The sequence below is a fragment of the Anthonomus grandis genome, chromosome 8 (assembly GCF_022605725.1).
Source record: "Anthonomus grandis grandis chromosome 8, icAntGran1.3, whole genome shotgun sequence".
NCBI lineage: Eukaryota > Metazoa > Arthropoda > Insecta > Coleoptera > Curculionidae > Anthonomus > Anthonomus grandis.
The window spans coordinates 28,366,365-28,387,360 of NC_065553.1; the positions used below are offsets into that span (position 1 = coordinate 28,366,365).

Genomic DNA, 20,996 nt, shown 5'->3' on the forward strand with positions numbered 1-20,996 from the left:
GAGTTTTTAATAATGAAGGTGCGCTATATGTACAATAGGTATATTGCGGCTCCCTGGGTGGAACCGGTGCTTTTGGAATTAATGAATTATTTTGCTTTAACAATAATTTATGACAGGAGTTTAGTTTACTTGTGGCAAACTTGGTAAAATGAATAAATAAATCAGCTTAGGAAAGTATACATTTTAGTATAATAAGAGTCATGCCTGCGTCAAGTTATTGTAATTATGCACTATGTTAAAATATTAAAACGACGTTTTGGGTCCTTTCGCTACCCGCCATCGTCCGCTATTTTGAAATTTTTTAACAATTATTTTAATTTTGTCTCATTTTAAACTAAATCGTTTTTTTTTCAGAGGAATGTCGCTACGAGAAAGGAGGATGGTCAGAGTGCGACCCAAAGACGAACCAACGTTCAAGAACGTTAACGCTGAAAAAGGGCAACCAGACGACTTGTGAGCCGAGCAAGACGATGCAGAAGAAGTGCAAAAAAGGTAAATAACGGGTGATTTTTAACTTGGACATTTTGGTATTCTTTTTTTAAAGGCTATCTGGGGTTACCGTATAACAAAAAGGCGGTAAAAAGATCAGAATTTCTTTGATAACGTAAAGACATTCCAATAATGAAAAACCAGAAAATAAATCTTATTTATATCATCCATTCTCAAAATAAATATTAATAATCAATCTTTTTTAGCAAAAAAGCTGCATGCAAAATTTAAAAATTCCTAAAATTCAATAAAAATTAAAATAAATCACATTAAAAAATAACAATACTTTTTATACACCCAGTGCAATAACACATTTTCGTCAGTAAGAATACCACATACCTAAGCGATATACAGGTTGGGAAATCGAGTATTACGCATAAAAAGTAAACCCTAGCCCTAGACACCTTTTTCATCCTGACATACCAAAATCTGGATGAAAACGTGTCCATTTCATGGATTTTCTTGATTTTTTAAACAAAAGCTGGGTAAAACGTGAAAGAAACTTTTGAAACGAAAATTATTACGATCTAAGCATTAGAAGTGAAGTTACAACTAAATTTAACCCAGATTACTGGTTGCTCAAGTAAACCCTAGACCTGCCCTAACAAAATTTGGATAACAATGTTTCTATTATATAGATTTTTTATATAAAAGCTGGCTAAAACGTGAAAGAAACCTTTAAAATAAAAATTATTACGATCGAAGCATTGGAAGTAAAGTAAGTAACAAATTTACTAACAAATATATCCAAGAGTATTGGTTCCCCTGAAAAACAACGACTTGTTTTTCTGTACGATGACTACGATGTTAGTAGTCTGATTTTGATGGTAATTTAATTTGATGGTATTTTGATGGTAACTGTATTACTTGCAATAAAATTTCGCATCCGTGAAAGTTTCAGCATTTCTAATAGTATATTGTATACCTAGTAGGAAAAGCTTAACATTCCCGGGCGATCGTAAAAATTGCCAATACGGCAATGGCAATACGGAGTCTGTGAATGTGGCTTTTCCTACGAGGTCTACATACTATTTTTCCGAAAATCGGGAATCATTAAAATTATGGTAAATTATTACTAATCATGTTAAAAATTTCAAATCAATATTATTATTTTTCTCTTAAATAAAAGAAGCCATGAAACATTGTTTCATAACTACGGAAACGAAGTACATAATTTTAAATTGTCAAACTTGATGAGTGAAAAGTTTATTTGTAGCGTCTTTCCAAAGTGTTGATCTTTTAACGTTTTAAAAAGCCAAAGTAACGTGTAAAATGATGAGTGATGATGACTGTTCCATTTCTGGAACTCCCCCAGAACTCACGGAGGCAGTGAATGCTGCATCATTGGAATTGTTACCAGTAAAATCTAGAAATAAGTATAACTATGCATACAACCGCCTCATGGACTACCGTACGAATACAAATGTAACTTCTTTCTCGGAAAATGTTGTAATGGCATACTTCTTGGAGCTTGGTTCCAAGATGAAATCTTCAACTTTATGGGCCAATTATTCAATGCTGAAGGCAACCCTTGCAATTAGACATGATGTGGATATATCTAAATATTAAAAAATTCCGGGCATTCCTGAAACGGCAAGCACATGCCTATAAGCCAAAAAAATCCAAGATTTTAACTAAAGAAGAAATAAACAAATTTATTCAGGAAGCTCCAGATAAGGAATATTTAATGATTAAGGTAACTTACAAAACTTCAAATTATATTTGGATTCTTTACATGCTTATTTATTATTGTAGGTAGCTGTAATATTTGCAATTTCCGGAGCTTGCAGAATGGACGAGCTGGTTAAAATGACTGTACAAGATATACAAGACCTACTATCTAAACTTTTAGTTACCATACCGGATTCAAAAACCAATACATCAAGATCATTTATAGTAAACGAAATGTTCTGAAATCTATACCGCAAGTATGTCTCTTTAAGACCAAGAGACATGAATACCACTCGGTTTTTTTTTAAGTACCAAAATAAAAAAGGTTGTAGACAAGTAGTAGGAATTCACCAATTTAGAAACATGCCTAAAATAGTGGCCAGTTATTTGAATTTGCCAAACTCGAAAGAATATGCCGGCCACTGTTTTCGTCGGTCTTCTGCCACAATGCTTGTTGATTCTGGTGGAGATATTACTAGTTTAAAGAGACTGGGTGGATGGAAATCAACAAACGTCGCTGAAGGATATATAGAAGAGTCTCTTACTAATAAGGAAGACGTGGCAAATAAAATTTTCACAGCAGAAAAAAATCAAGAAATTAAATCTAATATTTCTAATACTGCAGTAACGCCCAATATTAGTTATTGTCATACAAATAAAATTATTAGTTTGGAAAATATTCAACAAAATAATGCTATTAGTTCCCAAGTTCTTCCAGTTTTCAATACTTGTACTTATTGTCAAATAACAGTAAATATAACAAATATTTTAAAATATAATGTTAACCTTATTTGTGGTGAAAGCTTTAAAAATAAAAGGAAAAAACCTGTTCGCATTTATGTTCTAAAGTTTACTGTATGGAAATAACATTTCCTTACAGTACAGAAATGAATATTTCCTTACTGTTATTTTCGGTTGCCAGGCAACAATCAAGTTGGAGGAAATATTGACTTTTTCTTTCAAATATGTTGTCAAAAATGTTATTATTTCTTATCGATTTTCGGAAAAATATTTTTCTGATCCAGTGTTTACTTACATTTGTGTACAACCCTGTGTATTGCATAATGAAAATTAAAGCGATATTCTAATAAGAAAAATATAAACTCTGATAAAATTAATATATCAAAAAACTTGAGTGACGCAAATTCACATTTTTCCAATATTTCTGTCAAGCCACTTAACATCGATAGAGGGCTTCTTAATTATTACCGTACTAATAGTCTAACGCATAATTCATTTCAGTTTAAAGTTTAGTCACAAAATATCGTCATGAAAATTTTAAGAAAACTTAAGTCAAAAGCAATTGGTCGTGATAATTTAAACTTGGAGCTTATATTGCTCTGTTGTCCATTTATAATACCACATATTACATTATTGATAAATTTATTCATAACATCAAATATATTTCCGACCAGTTGGAAACTAGCTAATATACTTCCATTGCTCAAAGTAAAGAATCCAAAAGAATTTAGCGACTTTCGTTCAATTTCGATTCTGCCTATATTATCGAAGGTTCTAAACAAATGTCTTGAGCAGCAAAGTACGTTGTTTTTAAACAGCAATTCTATCCTTCCTTTGAAACAGTCTGGATTCCGTTCTAATCATAGCTGTGCGTTTTGTGATTTGATTTGTCAAATCCGGGCAATGCTGGTGACTGTGTTTAAATGAAGACTTGTCAAGTCTATATAATTTATCTGTAAAACATGGCTTACAGTTAAACCCTAAAAAATCTGTTGCGATGTTGTTTACCAAACAAAATTTAAGGCAGCACCTATTGGAAAATTTAAAGATACAAATTAATAACGAGCCTATCGTATTTGAAGATATTTGCAAAAATCTCGGTTTGTACATTGATGTAGGATTAAGATTCTTATATCATGTGACATCAAAATTGAAGAAAGCTTATTCAATGTTGAAAACTTTATATCCGCAACGCCATGAGTTAAATGTGGGTACTAAGCGAATGCTGTGCCACTCTCTCATTCTTTCTTATTTTAACTTTTGTGATACTGTTTATGGCACTTGTTTAGACAACAGAGATAAAAAGCGTATACAAAAGTTGCAAAATGCATGTATAAGGTTTATTTTTGGTATTCGCCGGCCATATGGAGTGTCGCACAAGTTGAAAGATCTTGAGTGGCTTAATATGTCAGCGAGGAGAGAGTTACATCTGTAGTAAATAACAGTGATGTTAACTTTCGTTACTTTTAGGTACTTGTAACGATTCGTTACTTTCGATACAAGTATTCGTTACTTTGTATTAGTGATTTCGTTACTTTCGTTATTTTTGATATTATGAGTATAATGATTAAAATTCGTTTAAATTTATTGCTGTTTTAGATACAAACTTATGTACGACGTATATTCATGATATTGGACAATCAATCAGTTATAGAATTTTTTTTTGCACTTTTAAATCTCCTAATTTTTTCGAATATGCAGTGTTATTGTTCTTACATTATTATTCTTACTGTTATTGTTCTTACATATCAATTTGTCTTACAACATCTTATTGAATATTTTCTTTTACTTTTTTAGAGCTATATCAAAATTAAAAGCTTTTGCTTTAAATCTAGGATCAAGAAATGTAGATTTCGCCAAAGTAATATTAGTTTCTATATTTCTAAATCTAAATTCAATGAAAGTTGATAACTGATTGATTAATTGTTTTCCTGTATCTGTAATAATTGTGTTAGAATTTAATTTATGCAATGCTTTTTTTAAACCTCTTACAATTAAAATGACCTTTAAGAGTGTAACTGATTTATCCGCACACATTTCAACACTAACTTCCTCAAACGGTTTTAAAATCTTACATACTTCATCTAACAATGTCCATTCTTCCGCATTTGGCAATTCTATCGGATTCTGTAACACTCCGACAGTCGCTCTTAAGGGTTCACTTAATTGTAGGAAACGTTCAAACATGTAGTATGTAGAATTCCATCTGGTTACAACATCGTTTGTTAATTTTAAAGGGATAAATTTTGGATTATTGTTCATTCATCATGATGATGATCATGATGAATGAACAATCAACAGTTTTTGGTTTGCCTAAGAACTTCTATGAAAATATTGAACCGCTGTTTTGATTTTTATTTGGATATTTTGAAGGCAACTATTTATACCTTCTTTTACTATTAAATTTATTGTGTGTGCAAAACAGGAAATATGAGCCCAGCCACCTAGTTTAACAGCACCAACCACATTAGCTGCGTTATCAGTAGTGACTGCATATACCTTATCTAATATTCCCCATTCAGCTGCTACACGTTTTAATTGAATGCACACATTTTCGGAAGTGTGTCTTTCATTATAGCTAAAACAATCAACTGTTTTCAAAATTATGTATAGATTATGTCATATACAAAATACCATTTTCAAACTCTAACTTACTTGTTTTTTTTGCTGGCGGCTCATCAATGTCATCATTCTCGTCACTCAATTCATTTAACACTGTAAAGTGTTTTGTCTGCATGTGTTTCTTTAGATTGGATGTGTTGCCGCCTTTAAAAGAATATACTGTCTTGCATAAATTGCATTTGGCTTTTCCTTCGGAAATGACTGTGTAATGCAACCAAAAAGCACTACGTTTTTGTATTTTCCCTTTTTTTGCATTTCGAAAAATAAGCTATTACGTTTCACAGCAAAATAAACAACATGATATTCTTTCTCTTTAGAACGGGGAATCCCAGATACTATAGCCTCCGGCTAATCATAGCCCATATACGAAGTAGGCGAAGTGAATCCCAGCCAACAGCAAAAAAAGAACCTTAGACATCACCGGCACCGGCTATCTGCATGGCATTATAATTATATTCTCTTTGGACTGGATCCCGCGTGGCAACCCGCAACGCAACCCGTTACATTACATAGACTCCCCGTTATCCCGTCGTAGTCGGTCGTAGTTCGTAGTTCATAAAATTTTTTAGACTCTCTCGCATCTCGCTGTTTGGTTCGCATAAATTTGGATAAATAAAACGAATACTTAAATTTTTGACATCACTAGTAAATAAATATATTACTGATCTTTCGCTAACGACATATTCTCTTTTTCATTTTATTTATGTAAAAATGTTTTAAATCTGTTTCCTCGATTTTTGTGCACTATTTATTTATTTTTCTTTGGGTACTTACTATTGGATACTTTTTTTGGATAAATTATTTTACTTTATAGGCTACAACAGCCCTCAACTGCGTTGAGAAGCTGAAATTATGCCTTTTAATCCGCATTTTGTCTGTAATTTTTTGTTAAAATAATGTTTTTTTACAGCTTTGTAAACATGTGTAAACAAAAATTAATTCATTAAATAAAAGGCTCAAGTTCCTTCTTCGGCTAAGCAATAAGTTAATAATAAAAGCCATTTCGTACTTTCAAAAGCGTTTTTGGTGAAATAGAATTAATAATAATACGTTTATTCAACAAAATACAGTTAAATAAAGTTTAAAATTAAAATGTCTGAATAAACAGATGACCCACAAAGGGATAACCCTGTCAGGAATTTATGAATACACAGAGCAATAATTTAAACAAAATAGTTTTTTAAATAAAAAGTAAAAAAAAATTAATCTTAATTTGGTACTATCAAACTTATTACACTAATAATGATAAAAGAAACTTATGCTTTTCGAGTTTTTACTACTAAATAGTGCTATGATACACTTAAATAACAATCTTCAAGTTAATATTATTTATACAATAAACAATTGATAAAGTATTGGAAGTATAACAGTTGGTAGTGATATCTGTTAAAATAGGGTTTTGGGTCTAAATCAGGAATAAATAGTAATAAATTGGGGTTTATTTAGACTACCGCTTGCAATTTTGTAAAAACATATATACATCTACACTACCGCTCAAAAGTATTTGCCCACCATGTATTCTTTTTAATATTTTAAATTAGATACAAAAATCTTATTTTTATACCTATATTTAGATTGTATCTCTTTTGTAAATTGCATATATGCTTAAACAGCATACCTGTCAACCATAGTTCGTTGAAAAACACTGAGTATTTAAAAATAGTCTTGCAAATAACAAACAATATAATGAAAATATGCACTTCTTCTAAAAAACTAATCTGTTTACAGCTCGTTTTCGATGAAATTTGAAACATTTAATTCGCTTGCTTATTGACGATTGTCACCGTTTCTTTGCTGGTTTTTCAACATTCTTTAAAATGGCTAAAACAAAAAAGTTATCGGTAGAAACAAAAGGTATTATCATTGGACTTCATAAGGCTGGAAAGACTAACCGTCGAATTTCAACGCATTTGGGAATTCCAAGGCGGACAGTCGATTATAATGTTAGAAAATTCACCAGAGAAGGGACTATTAGCAACAAACCTCGATCGGGAAGGTCAAAGGCGACAAGTTCAAAGGAGAATTTAAATATTATAATTACAAGCGAACGCAATGGACGCCTCACTGCCCCTGAAATCACAGCAAAAATCAACAAGAAGCGTAAAAAAGCGGTCAGTGTTTCGACAGTAAAACGGCGACTTTATAATGCTGGTCTTAAAGGACGTTTAGCTGTATCAAAACCGCTACTGAAGGATATTAATAAAAAGAAAACACTTGAGTGGGTCCAATCACACAAAGAATGAACCATTGATGACTGTAAAAAAGTTCTCTGGAGTGACGAGTCGAAATTCGAGGTTTTTGGAACGAAGACGCGAGTTTTTGTTTGCCGTTATGCCAATGAAAGAGTCGCTAAGAACTATACGGTGGCCTCAGTTAAACACGGTGGTGGTTCGGTGATGGTGTGGGGTTGTTTCGGAGGATCTGCAGTGGGCGATCTAATTAGAATAGAGGGAATTCTTCGACAAGAGGGTTACAAAACAATTTTAAGTGACAATATACTTCCTTCTGGTACTCGAATAATTGGGGAAAACTTCATCTTTTAACATGACAATGGCCCAAGCACACGTCGAAATTGTGCAAGCAATATTTCGGTCAATTACAAAGGCAACATCTTCTGAAAGTTATGGTATGGCCCCCACAATCACCGGACCTCAATCCTATCGAATAACTGTGGGATGAACTGGATAGACAAGTGCGAAAATCATGCCCCAAATCAAAAGAAAACTTGTGGAGGATCATCCAAGAAGAGTGGCACAAGATACCTCAGGAAACTTTGGACAAATTAATTACTACCGAAAATTATAGAAATTGGTCTATAATTCATGACTGCACATTCTGACCCGCCCTTATGAAGCGGTCTAATTAGTGCTTTTTTAAGAACCTGTGGAAAGTTACCTTTGCCAGAAAACGATTTGTTTATTAAATATGTAAGGAGTTTAGCAAGAAACTCTGAAAATTGTTTGAGAGTATCAGCTTTTAAGTCATCCAAACAGGCGCAACACTCCAATCCTCCCTATTAAGCAGATCTTTTAGTTTTATCTAAATATACTTTTTTTCTTTTATTTATTAGATTCATCCTTATATAAGGAAGTCATTAATGGGATTTGTCCTTAAAAACCAAAACGTGCTTTGAAATGATCAGATATTTATCTCAACAGTGATTTCTTTTCTGATGGAACTGAAATTAATTATAAAAAAGTTCCTAACATTGAAAATGTACCAAATATTTTCTAAATTAATCTAAAACGCTTTTAGAACAGTCCACTTTTAATAATAAATCAAAAAAAGAAATTGCATTCACATTTTTTTATGTTGAAATACCAACAAAACATTCGCATATACCATAAATCACGGTTTTTGCATATATTTGGTAAATACGCCGCCATAACAAGAAGGAAAGCAGCAGCAGCAGGATATACAAAGCGCCGCTTTATGGGCTATATTTCTACTTTTATGTATCTCACTTTGTCCCTCACCCTCTCAGGGGCGTACAAGAATATTGTCCATTTAAACTTCCATACGTGAATTAAATAGTGACGCCACTGGCTGGACGTATGGATTGATGAGCCTTTCATCAATCATGGCTGATTTACTAGACGCGGGATAAGTTTACATAATAAAATCCTTGGTCGAGCTTCTTTTTTGGGCGAGACGCCCGAACATATTGGAGGATCAGTCCGGATTATTGATGAAGGAAAATCGAAAGAAAAATGGAGGGTTTGCAAGGGGGAGAATCATCTCCAACAAAGAACTTGCTTTGAGGCGATTTAGTAGACAGGGTGACAATTTAAAAGGTTTTAACGTTCGTATATTATTTGAATTGTACGCCTGTGAATCAGTGAATTTTATAAATTCAAATAGGCACCATTGAATTTTTCTTTTTGTTACTTTTTACTTACTTTAAAACCATAAGCTTACAGGGCGTTTATCTGATTTACGATTAATTGCATTATAAGTTTGAGTGCTCTTGCGGACAGTGATTTTGTCTTTTTTCCTTCAAGGGTATTTCAACTTCTAAGTATTAGTGCCAATGCATCGCAATTGAGAATTTGTAAAACCTTTGAAATCATTACTGAGATAATTATATTATCTCTATAAAAAATAATTAATTATAAAGATAACAAATAGAGGAAGTCTTTATCTCCAAGAAAAATGCATGTGGGACACTTAGGTAAATGTATTATGTTATTGTTATATGTAAATGTATTATGCATTTTGGCTGTTTACACAGCCGAAATGCATAATACATATGTTTGCAATACATATGCATTGTACATATTTTTTGCACAAACATATGTTTTTTGTAATGTTCTGTATCTGATGATGGCTGTTTACACAGCCGAAATGCATAATACATTTACCTAAGTGTCCCACATGCATTTTTCTTGGAGATAAAGACTTCCCCTATTTGTTATCTTTATATACGCATTCTCCTACAAAATATGGACTTCTATTCAACAATTAATTATAATACTACCAACCATTAGGATAAGGACTTACTCGACTGAAATAGTTTGTTAACTGATTCTTGTGTGATATATCTTAAAAAAAAACACTGCTTAGATAAATAGATGTTTTGCATTATTTTTGGTTCAATCAAGTCCCGAAAATTTTACATTTTATAAGTCGATAAAAACTATCGATTTATAATTTAGGTTTGATGAGCCTTCAAGATATTCCTGCTGAGCTAAATATCTTGTCATTTCATGGCGAATATATGCCCAACATTTTTTTTAGCTAATTTAATTTTAATAATCCTGAGAGGAGAGGTCGAGAAATCACTGTTAAGATAAACATTTTATCATTTAAAAGTCGATAAACTACTAATCGGCGAATTAAACAGTGATATTGATTTTTTGATCCACTGTTCGATAAATCTTGAAAATTTGTTTATAATTTTAAATTCGGTAAACATTTAAGAAAAACATTTTTTTTTGTAATAGTACTACTTAAATAAATATTTTATCATTCAAGCATTGCAGCATGTTTCAATAATTTAAAATTTATGAGTCTTTAAAATCTTACTGCTGTGATAAATATTTTTTCACTTTAAGGCCAATAGCCGATTAAGGATAACTTTTTTGTTTAAATTGATTTTAAATTGATGAACGTCGGAGAAGAGATCGAAAAATTAATGTTGAGATAAATATTTTGTATAAATTGAACTAAACAGTGAGAAAAAAATATAGCATACATATTAAATGATAAAATACAATAAAATGGTTGAATAGAAGTCCATATTTTGTAGAAGCGTTGATTGAATATTTGGGCCATAAACTCCCCAGACTACACATGCATTAATGAGCAAACTAAGTTTGACAGTTTACGCTTTTTTGATTCAATTAGCCCTAGAAAGTAACTTTTACCATTATTGTTTTTAACTCTAACTAGAATCTTTTCTTAAACGCAACGCTAATATACAATAGTTCCTTATAGTACCTTCTTTTAATATGTAGAAATCTGTATCGTCCTAAGTATATATTTTATATTTTGAATCGTAGATGTCCTTATTGTACTATGTTTTTAATTTTAATTCTTTTATTTATTGTTATTTTTATTCCCGAAAACGGGTAATTTTTGTTTTATTTGGTGAACGTATATGCTTTTTGTAATGTTCTGGTAAGTTCTAAATCTAAATTGTTATAGCGAATAAGGTCTTTTTTAAAATTGTCTTGAATTACCTGTATTTTATTTTAATATCTGATGATGGCTGTTTACACAGCCGAAATGCATAATACATTTAGCTAAGTGACCTACATGCATTTTTCTTGGAGATAAAGACTTCCCCTATTTGTCATCTTTATATACACAATCTTCTACCGTTGATTGAATATTTGGGAAGATACGCAATCCTGTGTTAAAAAGTGTACCCGGTCGACTATCGGATTGCCGTTCAGTTTCGTGCACCGTGTGGTGCTGCCGCGAAGCGTCAAATCTAGGAACGATTTTATTTTAGCTGCGTGGACATGGCTTTTGGCCTCTTTGAGTCAGGTTTTCAACGACGCTGGAATCTCCGGTTACGCGGCCGTGTTGGATATTTTTTTAAGATATGGGATGATGCTGCCAGCTATGTTTTTATTATTTTTTTTGAACATACAACACGGTGTCATTTATGTGGTGGTCAAGTGATAAGTGATATACTTAAGGGTGGAGGCATATTGAAATTTCTTAAAAGTTTATTTTTATAAACAAATAATTACTTACCAAAATATGTTTTTGAGACAAAAATGAATACATAAATATATATAAAAAGCTATTTTTACAAAATTACCAACAAAGTTTAATACAAGTTATAATTCCAACAAACATTATGTTTCCTCCATTTTGTGTTCAAGAGGGTCAAGTTTTTAAATAAAAAGCCCGTTGCACTTCATTAACTAAAAACTAATATACATAAAATATATGGAACAAATTTTAAGATATAAGTAGGTTTCACGTAAATATTATAAAGAATAATTGAAATTATTCATAAGACTTAATACCGATGGTAATATAACTTCTTGATCAATAATTTGTTGTAAAAAGTAACCCATTTTATCATGTGATTCAATATCTGAAAAATTGTGCAGCGTAGTGAGATCTGTAAAGTAAGGGGTTGTAAGTGAGGATGTTAATAGAAATAGAAAATAGGCCACATTTTAAGTTTTAAGCGACACAGGAAAATTCTCAATTACCAGTTGTTACAACTATACTTAAAACTATAAAAAGATACCTAGTAACAAAAAAAACATTTTGTTTAAAGACCCCGCATCACGGTTATAAAGGACGTCAATAGAGGTGGTATAATTAGAGGAAAGTTGAGCGATATAGTGTCCTTTTATAATAAAATCTAAATACTTTGTAGGTAAAATCTAAATTTGGCAAAATCATTTAATTTTTTTTCTGGCGTTATTTCAAAATATATGACAAAAGTATTTATTAAATGAATAAATTATTGTGACCACTTTTTCTCGCCTATACGATGACACCTTTAAATTTAAAATACGACGTTCTGTCTTTAAAGAGCCATCATCAACTTTGTTTTTCTTTGTCGGCGCTATATTGACCATTTGCAGTTTAACGACGCGGGAATCTTTGGGCGCCCGGCCGTTTTGTTATTTTTTTTAAGACAAGGGCGATGATAATAACAGCGCTTTTATTTATTTTGTTATTGCCGATATTTAAATGAGCTGTGATGTCGCATAAATAACTAGATAAATGTGGTGGTCAAGTAATGTATTGGAAGGTGCTATCTCTTACAACTTAAATTTTATTAACAAATAATAAATTACTTACCAAAATCCTTTTTTGAGACAAAAATAAATAAATAAAAACAAAAGAAAAATTCAATAAGCTTTTATTTATTAATTAGAAAATTAACAACAATATTAAATAAAGATGATGATATAGGTAGGTTTCACGTAAATATAAAGAGTATATTAAATAATTAAAGATTTAATATCTATATACGGTACTATAGTTTTTTAGAGTCAATAATTTTTTGCAAAAAGTAGCCCGTAATGTGATTTTTGACAATACGGGTTTGTGAAACCAGCCAATATCTCAAAAACTGTATAGGGTACTGAGATCTGTGAAGTACACTTTTTTTGGACAAAAATATTGAAAAATAGATACCTTTAACTGAAATTAATATAAAAATAAAATCGCAAAATTTAAAAGGTTTTGAATAAGGGTGTAACAACACTATAAAATTTAGAAAATAGGTCATATTTTAATTTGCAATACAGGCAAACACTTAATTACTAATTCTTGAAACTAGAAAAAGTTAATAAGAAAAAAAACAAATATTTTGTTTAACAGTATGAAGGGTCTCATCGCGATTATACAAGATGTCCAAAGTAAGGATGAGCAGTAAATGGTTTAATTATGCAATCTAAAAATTGGAAAAATGCCAAATACTTCCTAATATTCAGGAAAAGGTGAAATTTGGCAAAATGGTTTTTTATTTGTTTCTGGCGTTATTTGAAAACATAAAATAAAATCGTTTATACATTGTTGTAAACACTTTCTCTCATTTACAAGTTAACATCTTTAACTTTTAAATACGACGTTCCTTCTTTAGAGAGTCATAATCAACTTTGTCTCTTCTTGTCGACGCCATGTTGGCCACTTGCAGTTTTGAATAACCCTTTTAATTGCTTTTTTAACGAGGTAATTTCTAGTGAGTAGTTGTAATCATCCCTATTAAATATTATATACCTCTCTCTCTTTAAAATACAATTTCGAATTTCAAAAAATTCAAAACATACTTTATTCATAAATACATGGTACCTACTTGTTGACTTGGTACTTTTATGATATAAAATAGGCACATTAATCGACATATTACTAACACATAATTTAAAAACAATACACAATAGTGGGTTCAACATACTAGTATAAACACAAAATGTATTTTCAATTTTTCACAAATTCTAACCTTTACATCTTTACCAAAAACTAATTATATACTATTGGCCTATTCCTAACTATCTTTAAAAAATTCTAATGCTATAAAATACTTGCTTTTAAGAAGTTCGTTAAGGACTTTTTAAAGCGAGGAGAACTTCTAGAGACTTTTATGACATTTAGAAAATGATTAAAAATTTTTATGCTCAAGTAAATAAGAGAATTCTTAGTTCACTTTTCGGGATGGGCATTGGAATATTATATTTTTTTCTGATATTATAATGTTTTAAGGAGCCATTATTTTGAAGATACAATTTATATTTTTTGTATATTAGGCAAGCAGACTCAACAATAAACAAGCCACACAAGGAAAGTATCTTTAAATAGGGGTCTGCATGTCCTGTGGAGATTTATGACACATATATTTAATGGCTCGTTTTTTAAAAACAAACATCGAGTCAAAAAGCCGTTTAATAATGCAACTCCAAAATGTTATTCCATACTGTAGGTATTTTTGTATGAAAGTAAGTTCCAACTTTCAACAAAAAAAAAATAGACCGTTTTTGCAGATATCAACCTCAGTTCATTTAAAACCACTCTAATAGCATAACATCGTCTAGCCAGTTTGTGCCTTTTGACATATCTCCATAAAACTAAGGTTTATGATCGATAACAATTCCAAGAAATCTGTTAAAATTATTCACTTCCAATTCTTTGTTGTGAATCATGAACTGCTCTGAACATAAAAACTTAACAATTTAGTCTTATCTATGTTTAAAGACAACAAATTAGCATCAAACCACTGTTTAATCAATTATAAATCTTTAGAAATTGTTCTTGTTAATGTGCTTTTATTATTGTCTGCCCATAAGATAGTGGTGTCATCTGCAAAAATAGTGAAGAATCCTCTTATCTGGAGAGACGCCAGGTCATTTATATACAATAGAAATAAAATAGGACCGAGAAACGAACCCTGCTTACTACACAAAGTTCAGACAAACTGCCATTTGGCCAAACAAACTTTTTTCTGTCTAACAAAACAAAATGTTAACCATTCTAGAGCAACTCCCCTAAACCCATATCTAGAAAGCTTACCAAGCAGTATTCCATGGTTGACACAGTCAAAGTCTTTAGAGAAGTCGCAGAATACCGCTGCAGCAAAGTGACCTTCTTCAAGCTCAAATATAATCTCTCCAGGAATGAAAACATTACTCGACATTCATTAAATATGATTTTTTTTTTTAATTAGGAAAGCTACCATTCGTACTATAACCAGTTTCTCAATAACTTTAAAGGCTTTTTAGGCTTTATTTTTATCTTTTTCATGAATGAATTTCATCGTAAAAACAATTATTGAAAATACTTAAAATACTAAAGACCATAAACATAATATATTGATTTAAAATTTTCTTAAAGTAAAAAAAAGAAAAAGAGAAAATGGCTCTCATAGACATGAAGAGACAATATCTTTAAGAGTTCGGATTGATTTTTGTAGATAAAATAGATAATTTTCTGTGAGGTTTATAATTAGATTTTTTTAAAGATTTTCTAATAAGATTTTGAGATTCCCATTTTAGGTTGTTATAAATCAAAGTCTTAATTAATAAATGCAAAAATTTATCAATATGCTGTGGACATAGGTTTGGTTTATTTATATTTATTTTATCTAGTAATATTTTATTAATTTTTAAAGGATTTTATTGTGTTTTGACATAAATTTGAAAAATTCTCTGATGGGTTTATTAGAGAAGATACATTATTTGATTTTGCAAAACTTTTATTAATTAAAAATATTTCTATCTTAAAAAACTGAGAACATTGTTTTTACATTTTCTTACATTATTGCACCCACGATACGCACACTGATTAATTTTGCCTAAAGGAGCCATTGTCTCACAAACTAAACACATTTACATATATCTATCTATTTGTGATTATGATATCCAAGAAAATTTTTTAACAACTACCAAATTTCAATACGGCAAACACGAATCTGTGCAAAAACTCTCCCACACGACTCAGGGATGATCGGCCGATTACTAATGAGAAGCGACGGACGAAATTATTTTCGCGCATACTGGAGAGAATCGCCATCTATTTTTCACGCATATTTGCGGTCACGCTTTAGCCCATAAGGTTGCGTATCTTCCCAAATATTCAATCAACGGTAGAAGATTGTGTATATAAAGATGACAAATAGGGGAAGTCTTTATCTCCAAGAAAAATGCATGTAGGTCACTTAGCTAAATGTATTATGCATTTCGGCTGTGTAAACAGCCATCATCAGATATTAAAATAAAATACAGGTAATTCAAGACAATTTTAAAAAAGACCTTATTCGCTATAACAATTTAGATTTAGAACTTACCAGAACATTACAAAAAGCATATACGTTCACCAAATAAAACAAAAATTACCCGTTTTCGGGAATAAAAATAACAATAAATAAAAGAATTAAAATTAAAAACATAGTACAATAAGGACATCTACGATTCAAAATATAAAATATATACTTAGGACGATACAGATTTCTACATATTAAAAGAAGGTACTATAAGGAACTATTGTATATTAGCGTTGCGTTTAAGAAAAGATTCTAGTTAGAGTTAAAAACAATAATGGTAAAAGTTACTTTCTAGGGCTAATTGAATCAAAAAAGCGTAAACTGTCAAACTTAGTTTGCTCATTAATGCATGTGTAGTCTGGGGAGTTTATGGCCCTATTTATTTCAAATGCTTCTAACAAGTCCAATTGTAACCCTTTCTCACAAACATGCGGACCTCAGTGTTAGGTCCCGGATCAAAATTATGCCCAGACTCTAATATGTGGTTCGCAAAAGGAGAATTAAATTAACAAACAAAAGTAGACGTGAAAATGTTTATTGGCTTAAAAGTAATAAAATATACAGTGACCACCTAAAGTTCCGCATAAATTCTATAATAATTAGAGACATGATTTTTTGAGAAAACGCTCGGACCCGTCGATTTTTGTTTTAAGTTACGCCTTATTTCACATAAATTTTTGTATACAGGGTGGAACAAAAAAAAATATATGACGTCATCGGTAATTTTTTTAAATGGAACGCTATATTTTTTATTGCATTTATGAAATGTAGGCGAAATTCCAAGCAAGTTTTGTATAACACACCTTATCTCAAAACTCAACCATTTCAGAAATATTTACATTTAACCAACAAGAAAGCAAGTAAGTCATCTATTTACAAATTAAGATAAAATGGAGGATAAAATGTTATAAACTGTAAAAACTTTTATTAATGTATCAAGTGTTTAAACTGATCCCCATTTACTGTGAGCTTATGAGCCTCAGTTGCCCAGTGTAGATTTCACACTGACCAGTACCGACAATTTTGCCGATTTACGACACCCTTTAGACAAAAAGTTTCTTTATTCGAAAACAAAACTCGTAACACAAACTGACGGTTATTTATTGCAAATGTTCATCATTTGCTCGCAAAATTGGTTTCTTCAATCAGGATCGTCCTCATTTAATGTGATATTTTACTGTTACTACGTCTTACTGTTCCGGCTATATTATCATCAACTGAAATTTGTGAAGTTGTATTGTTTGGATTTTCTTCGACGGAGAGCAGACCGTTTAATTTTGTTTCTTCAGAAATTTTTGGACGACCTGATCTTGACAAATCCCTAACATGACCTGAAGTTATGAATTTGTGCTCTATACTACAAACTGTTGACTGAGAAATAGGATGGTTTGGGTATTTGGCATTAAACAGTTCACTTACTTCTTTTTGCGTGCGCACTCGATCCCCGTACCCTAGCATCATCAAAATTTCAATTCGTTGGGTTTTCGTTAAATTAGCCATAATTTATTCTGATAAAAACTATTAATTGTCGAACTGACAGTGACATTCGAAAATGGAGATTCTTTACAAGTGCAACCATGGAAATAGAAACAATTGGCAGTGTTTATAACATTATTTTTATCCTCCATTTTACCTTAATTTGTAAATAGACGTTTCCGGGGAGGGCCGGGGTAGAATAGCCCTCCGGTACGCTCTGCCTGTCGTAAAAGGCAACTAAAAGAGCAACCTCTTTGGTGGTAGATGTTGTCCACTTGCATCGCCCGGTTCAATACCACCACATAGGTGGCGTGAAGTGATTCCATGGAACTCACGTATCGCCGCCATGTCGATGTGTCCGGTTTCCAAAGGGGAAATGGAGAAGAAAAATAAATGCATGATGGCGCCCTCACGACCAAAACTTTCCGGAGGTAAACTCGCCTCCCATTCGGATCTCCGGGCGGAGGCTGGTCGGGGAGGTCCATCAGGCGGATCAAAAAGCCTAAAAATAAATTTCTGCAACATCAGAGGCCTAAACACCAATATTAATGCAGTACACCAACACCTGCAATCAAATAAGCCTCACATTCTGGCATTAGCAGAAACAAAGGTGAAACCTTCAACAAAAAATGTTCACCTCATTTATCCTGGATACGATCTTCACACCCGATTTAGACTAAACTTTGGATTGGCAGTATTTGTCAAGAACGATTTGAGTTGCCAGCGGGAGGAAACGCTTGAACCTGCGGACTTCGACGTCATGTGGTTCAAAATAATAGCCAGTGGTGCCACGAAATTTATCTGCTGTATCTACAGACCACCAAGCGATACCCAATATAGACGGCTCTTTTTGAACCTGGTTGATTGCATTAACCATCTGCAAATTGACTACCCAAGCGCAGAAATCATCGTCATGGGTGATTTTAACGTTCACAATATCAACTGGCTGCGCTTCTGCAACAAGAACGACGATGAAGGACGAGAAGCTGAGCTATTTGCCACCATATGCGGGCTTACGCAGCTTGTGGAGGAACCTACCAGAATCCCCGATCGAGACGGCGAGTTCGCGAGTCTCCTAGATCTGGTCTTGGCTTCAGACCCTGAGTCGTACACTGTATCAGTACATGCCCCCCTAGGAACATCGGACCACAAATTGATAACAGTCTCTTGCCAGTTGGAGGTTAAAACGCAGGATCCTCCGATGCCGCGGAAGGTATGGCACTATAAATCAGCAGAGTGGAACCATCTTCGGGAATTTTATCCCTCATTCCCTTGGAAAGAAGTCTGCTTTAGAACCAATAACATCTCAGAATGTGCAAACCAAATTACAGAGACGATCTTGGCAGGAATGGAAGCTTATATCCCTTTTTCTACTAAATGCAGATCAAACAACAAGCAATGGTTCAACCTGAATTGCAAAAAGGCAGTAAACACTAAAAACGCAGCATATCGCAAATGGCGTCAACATCCTTCCATCGAAAATCGGAGGAACTTTTTAGCCTCCAGAAATAGCTGCAAGCCAATTATTGATGAATGCAAAGAGAGTCACAACAACAGGATCAACAACAAACTGCTAAACTGCCCAAATGGAACAAGATCTTTCTGGTCGGTATCGAAAGCCGTTAGTCAAGGTTTTGCTAAGTCGGCCCTGCCACCCCTAACAGCAGATGATGATTTTATCGCGGTAACAGCAAGGGAAAAAGCCAACTTACTGGGTAATCTCTTCGCGTCCAATTCTACTCTGCACTCGCAAGGCAAAACACCGCCATATTTGCCAAGGGTGAATTCATCGATGGGAGAAATTTCGTTTCCCCAACGAATTATAAATAAAATTCTTAAAAGCGTAGACACCAACAAAGCTTCTGGACCCGATGGAATTCCAGCCCTAATACTAAAACGTTGTGCAGACGAATTGACTCCTCCCTTATGTAGACTGTCACGGCATCGTATAAGCAGGGCCAATTTCCAACAAGCTGGAAAACTGCTCGAGTGCAAGCTGTACTCAAAAAGGGTAAGAAGACGATGCCCTCCAATTACCGACCGATTGCACTAGTTCCAGTAATATCGAAGATTATGGAGAAAGCAGTCAACCAACAAGTGTTAAGATATCTGGAATCATCTGGACTAATCAGCGATCATCAATACGTCTTCTGAAAGCTTAGATCCACCGGCGATCTTCTGGCTTACGTCACACACTTGTGGACGGAGGCCATGGAGAAGCACGGCGAGTCCCGCTCAGTCGCTCTTGACATTTCCAAGGCATTTGACAGAGTGTGGCATGAGGGACTACTAACCAAGCTCTCCCCAATCGGCATACAAAACTCATTATTAAATTGGATCAAAAGTTTTCTTGAACAACGAACAATCCAAGTAGCCATCGATGGATACCTCTCCGATAAATTTAACATTAACGCTGAAGTCCCTCAAGGATGCATTCTATCCCCCACCCTTTTCTTGATATATATCAACGATTTGCTAGGAACCACTGTCAATCCAATCTACAGCTTTGCGGACGATAGCACACTTATTTCCACATTTAAGTCCGCCAAACCAACGACAGCCGCAAGTTCTCAGAATCTTAGGCAGCAACAAGTAGCTTCAACCAACAACGATATTAGAGCAATCTTGGAGTCGGGCAGTAACAATCTGGTCAATTTTAACGCTAAAAAAACGCAGGCTGCAGTATTTACCATGAAGAGTAACCTTGGTGGCCCGGAGCTGGTTATGGCAGGGAAAACATTGCCAATGAAATCATCTTTACATCTTCTAGGAGTCGAGGTCATCAACAGTGTGTGCTGGCATGACTACGTTGCCGAGGTCGCCAGGGCGGCATCCAAAAAACTCGGAGTGCTTTTCAAGACGAAAAAACTGTATACACCAGAACAGCTGCTTACTCTTTGTAAGGCTCAAATACGCCCTTCCCTCGAGTATTGCTCGCATGTCTGGAGCTCTGCACCCAAGCATAGTTTAAACCTGCTGGATTCTATACAGAAGAGAGCTATTCGTCTTATCGACAAACCAGAACTGACAAAAAGTCTGGATAGTCTGGAGCACAGGAGAAAGGTGGCTGATCTCTGTTTATTCTACCGTTATTATCACGGTAAGTGCTCCTCTGAGCTGGCAGGCCTGATTCCACCCAGGGCTGTTCCGGCAAGAAGGACGCGTCTAGCAGTTGCGGCTCATCAACATCGAGTCCACCTGCCTACCCCAAGGACGTCGCTGTATCGGGACTCATTCATCTGGAGAACATCTTCTTTGTGGAACG

General features: G+C 33.4%; 1 protein-coding gene across 2 annotated transcripts in view; it reads left to right on the forward strand.

Annotated features, from left to right (window-relative positions):
- The window catches only part of LOC126739433 (uncharacterized), a 279,994-nt gene that overhangs the window by 219,093 nt on the left and 39,905 nt on the right, over window positions 1-20,996 (forward strand). For both annotated transcript variants that reach the window (XM_050445121.1, XM_050445120.1), the window contains exon 4: window positions 355-492. In XM_050445121.1, the coding sequence (XP_050301078.1) occupies window positions 355-492 (138 nt within the window). The remainder of the gene's footprint in view (window positions 1-354; window positions 493-20,996) is intronic.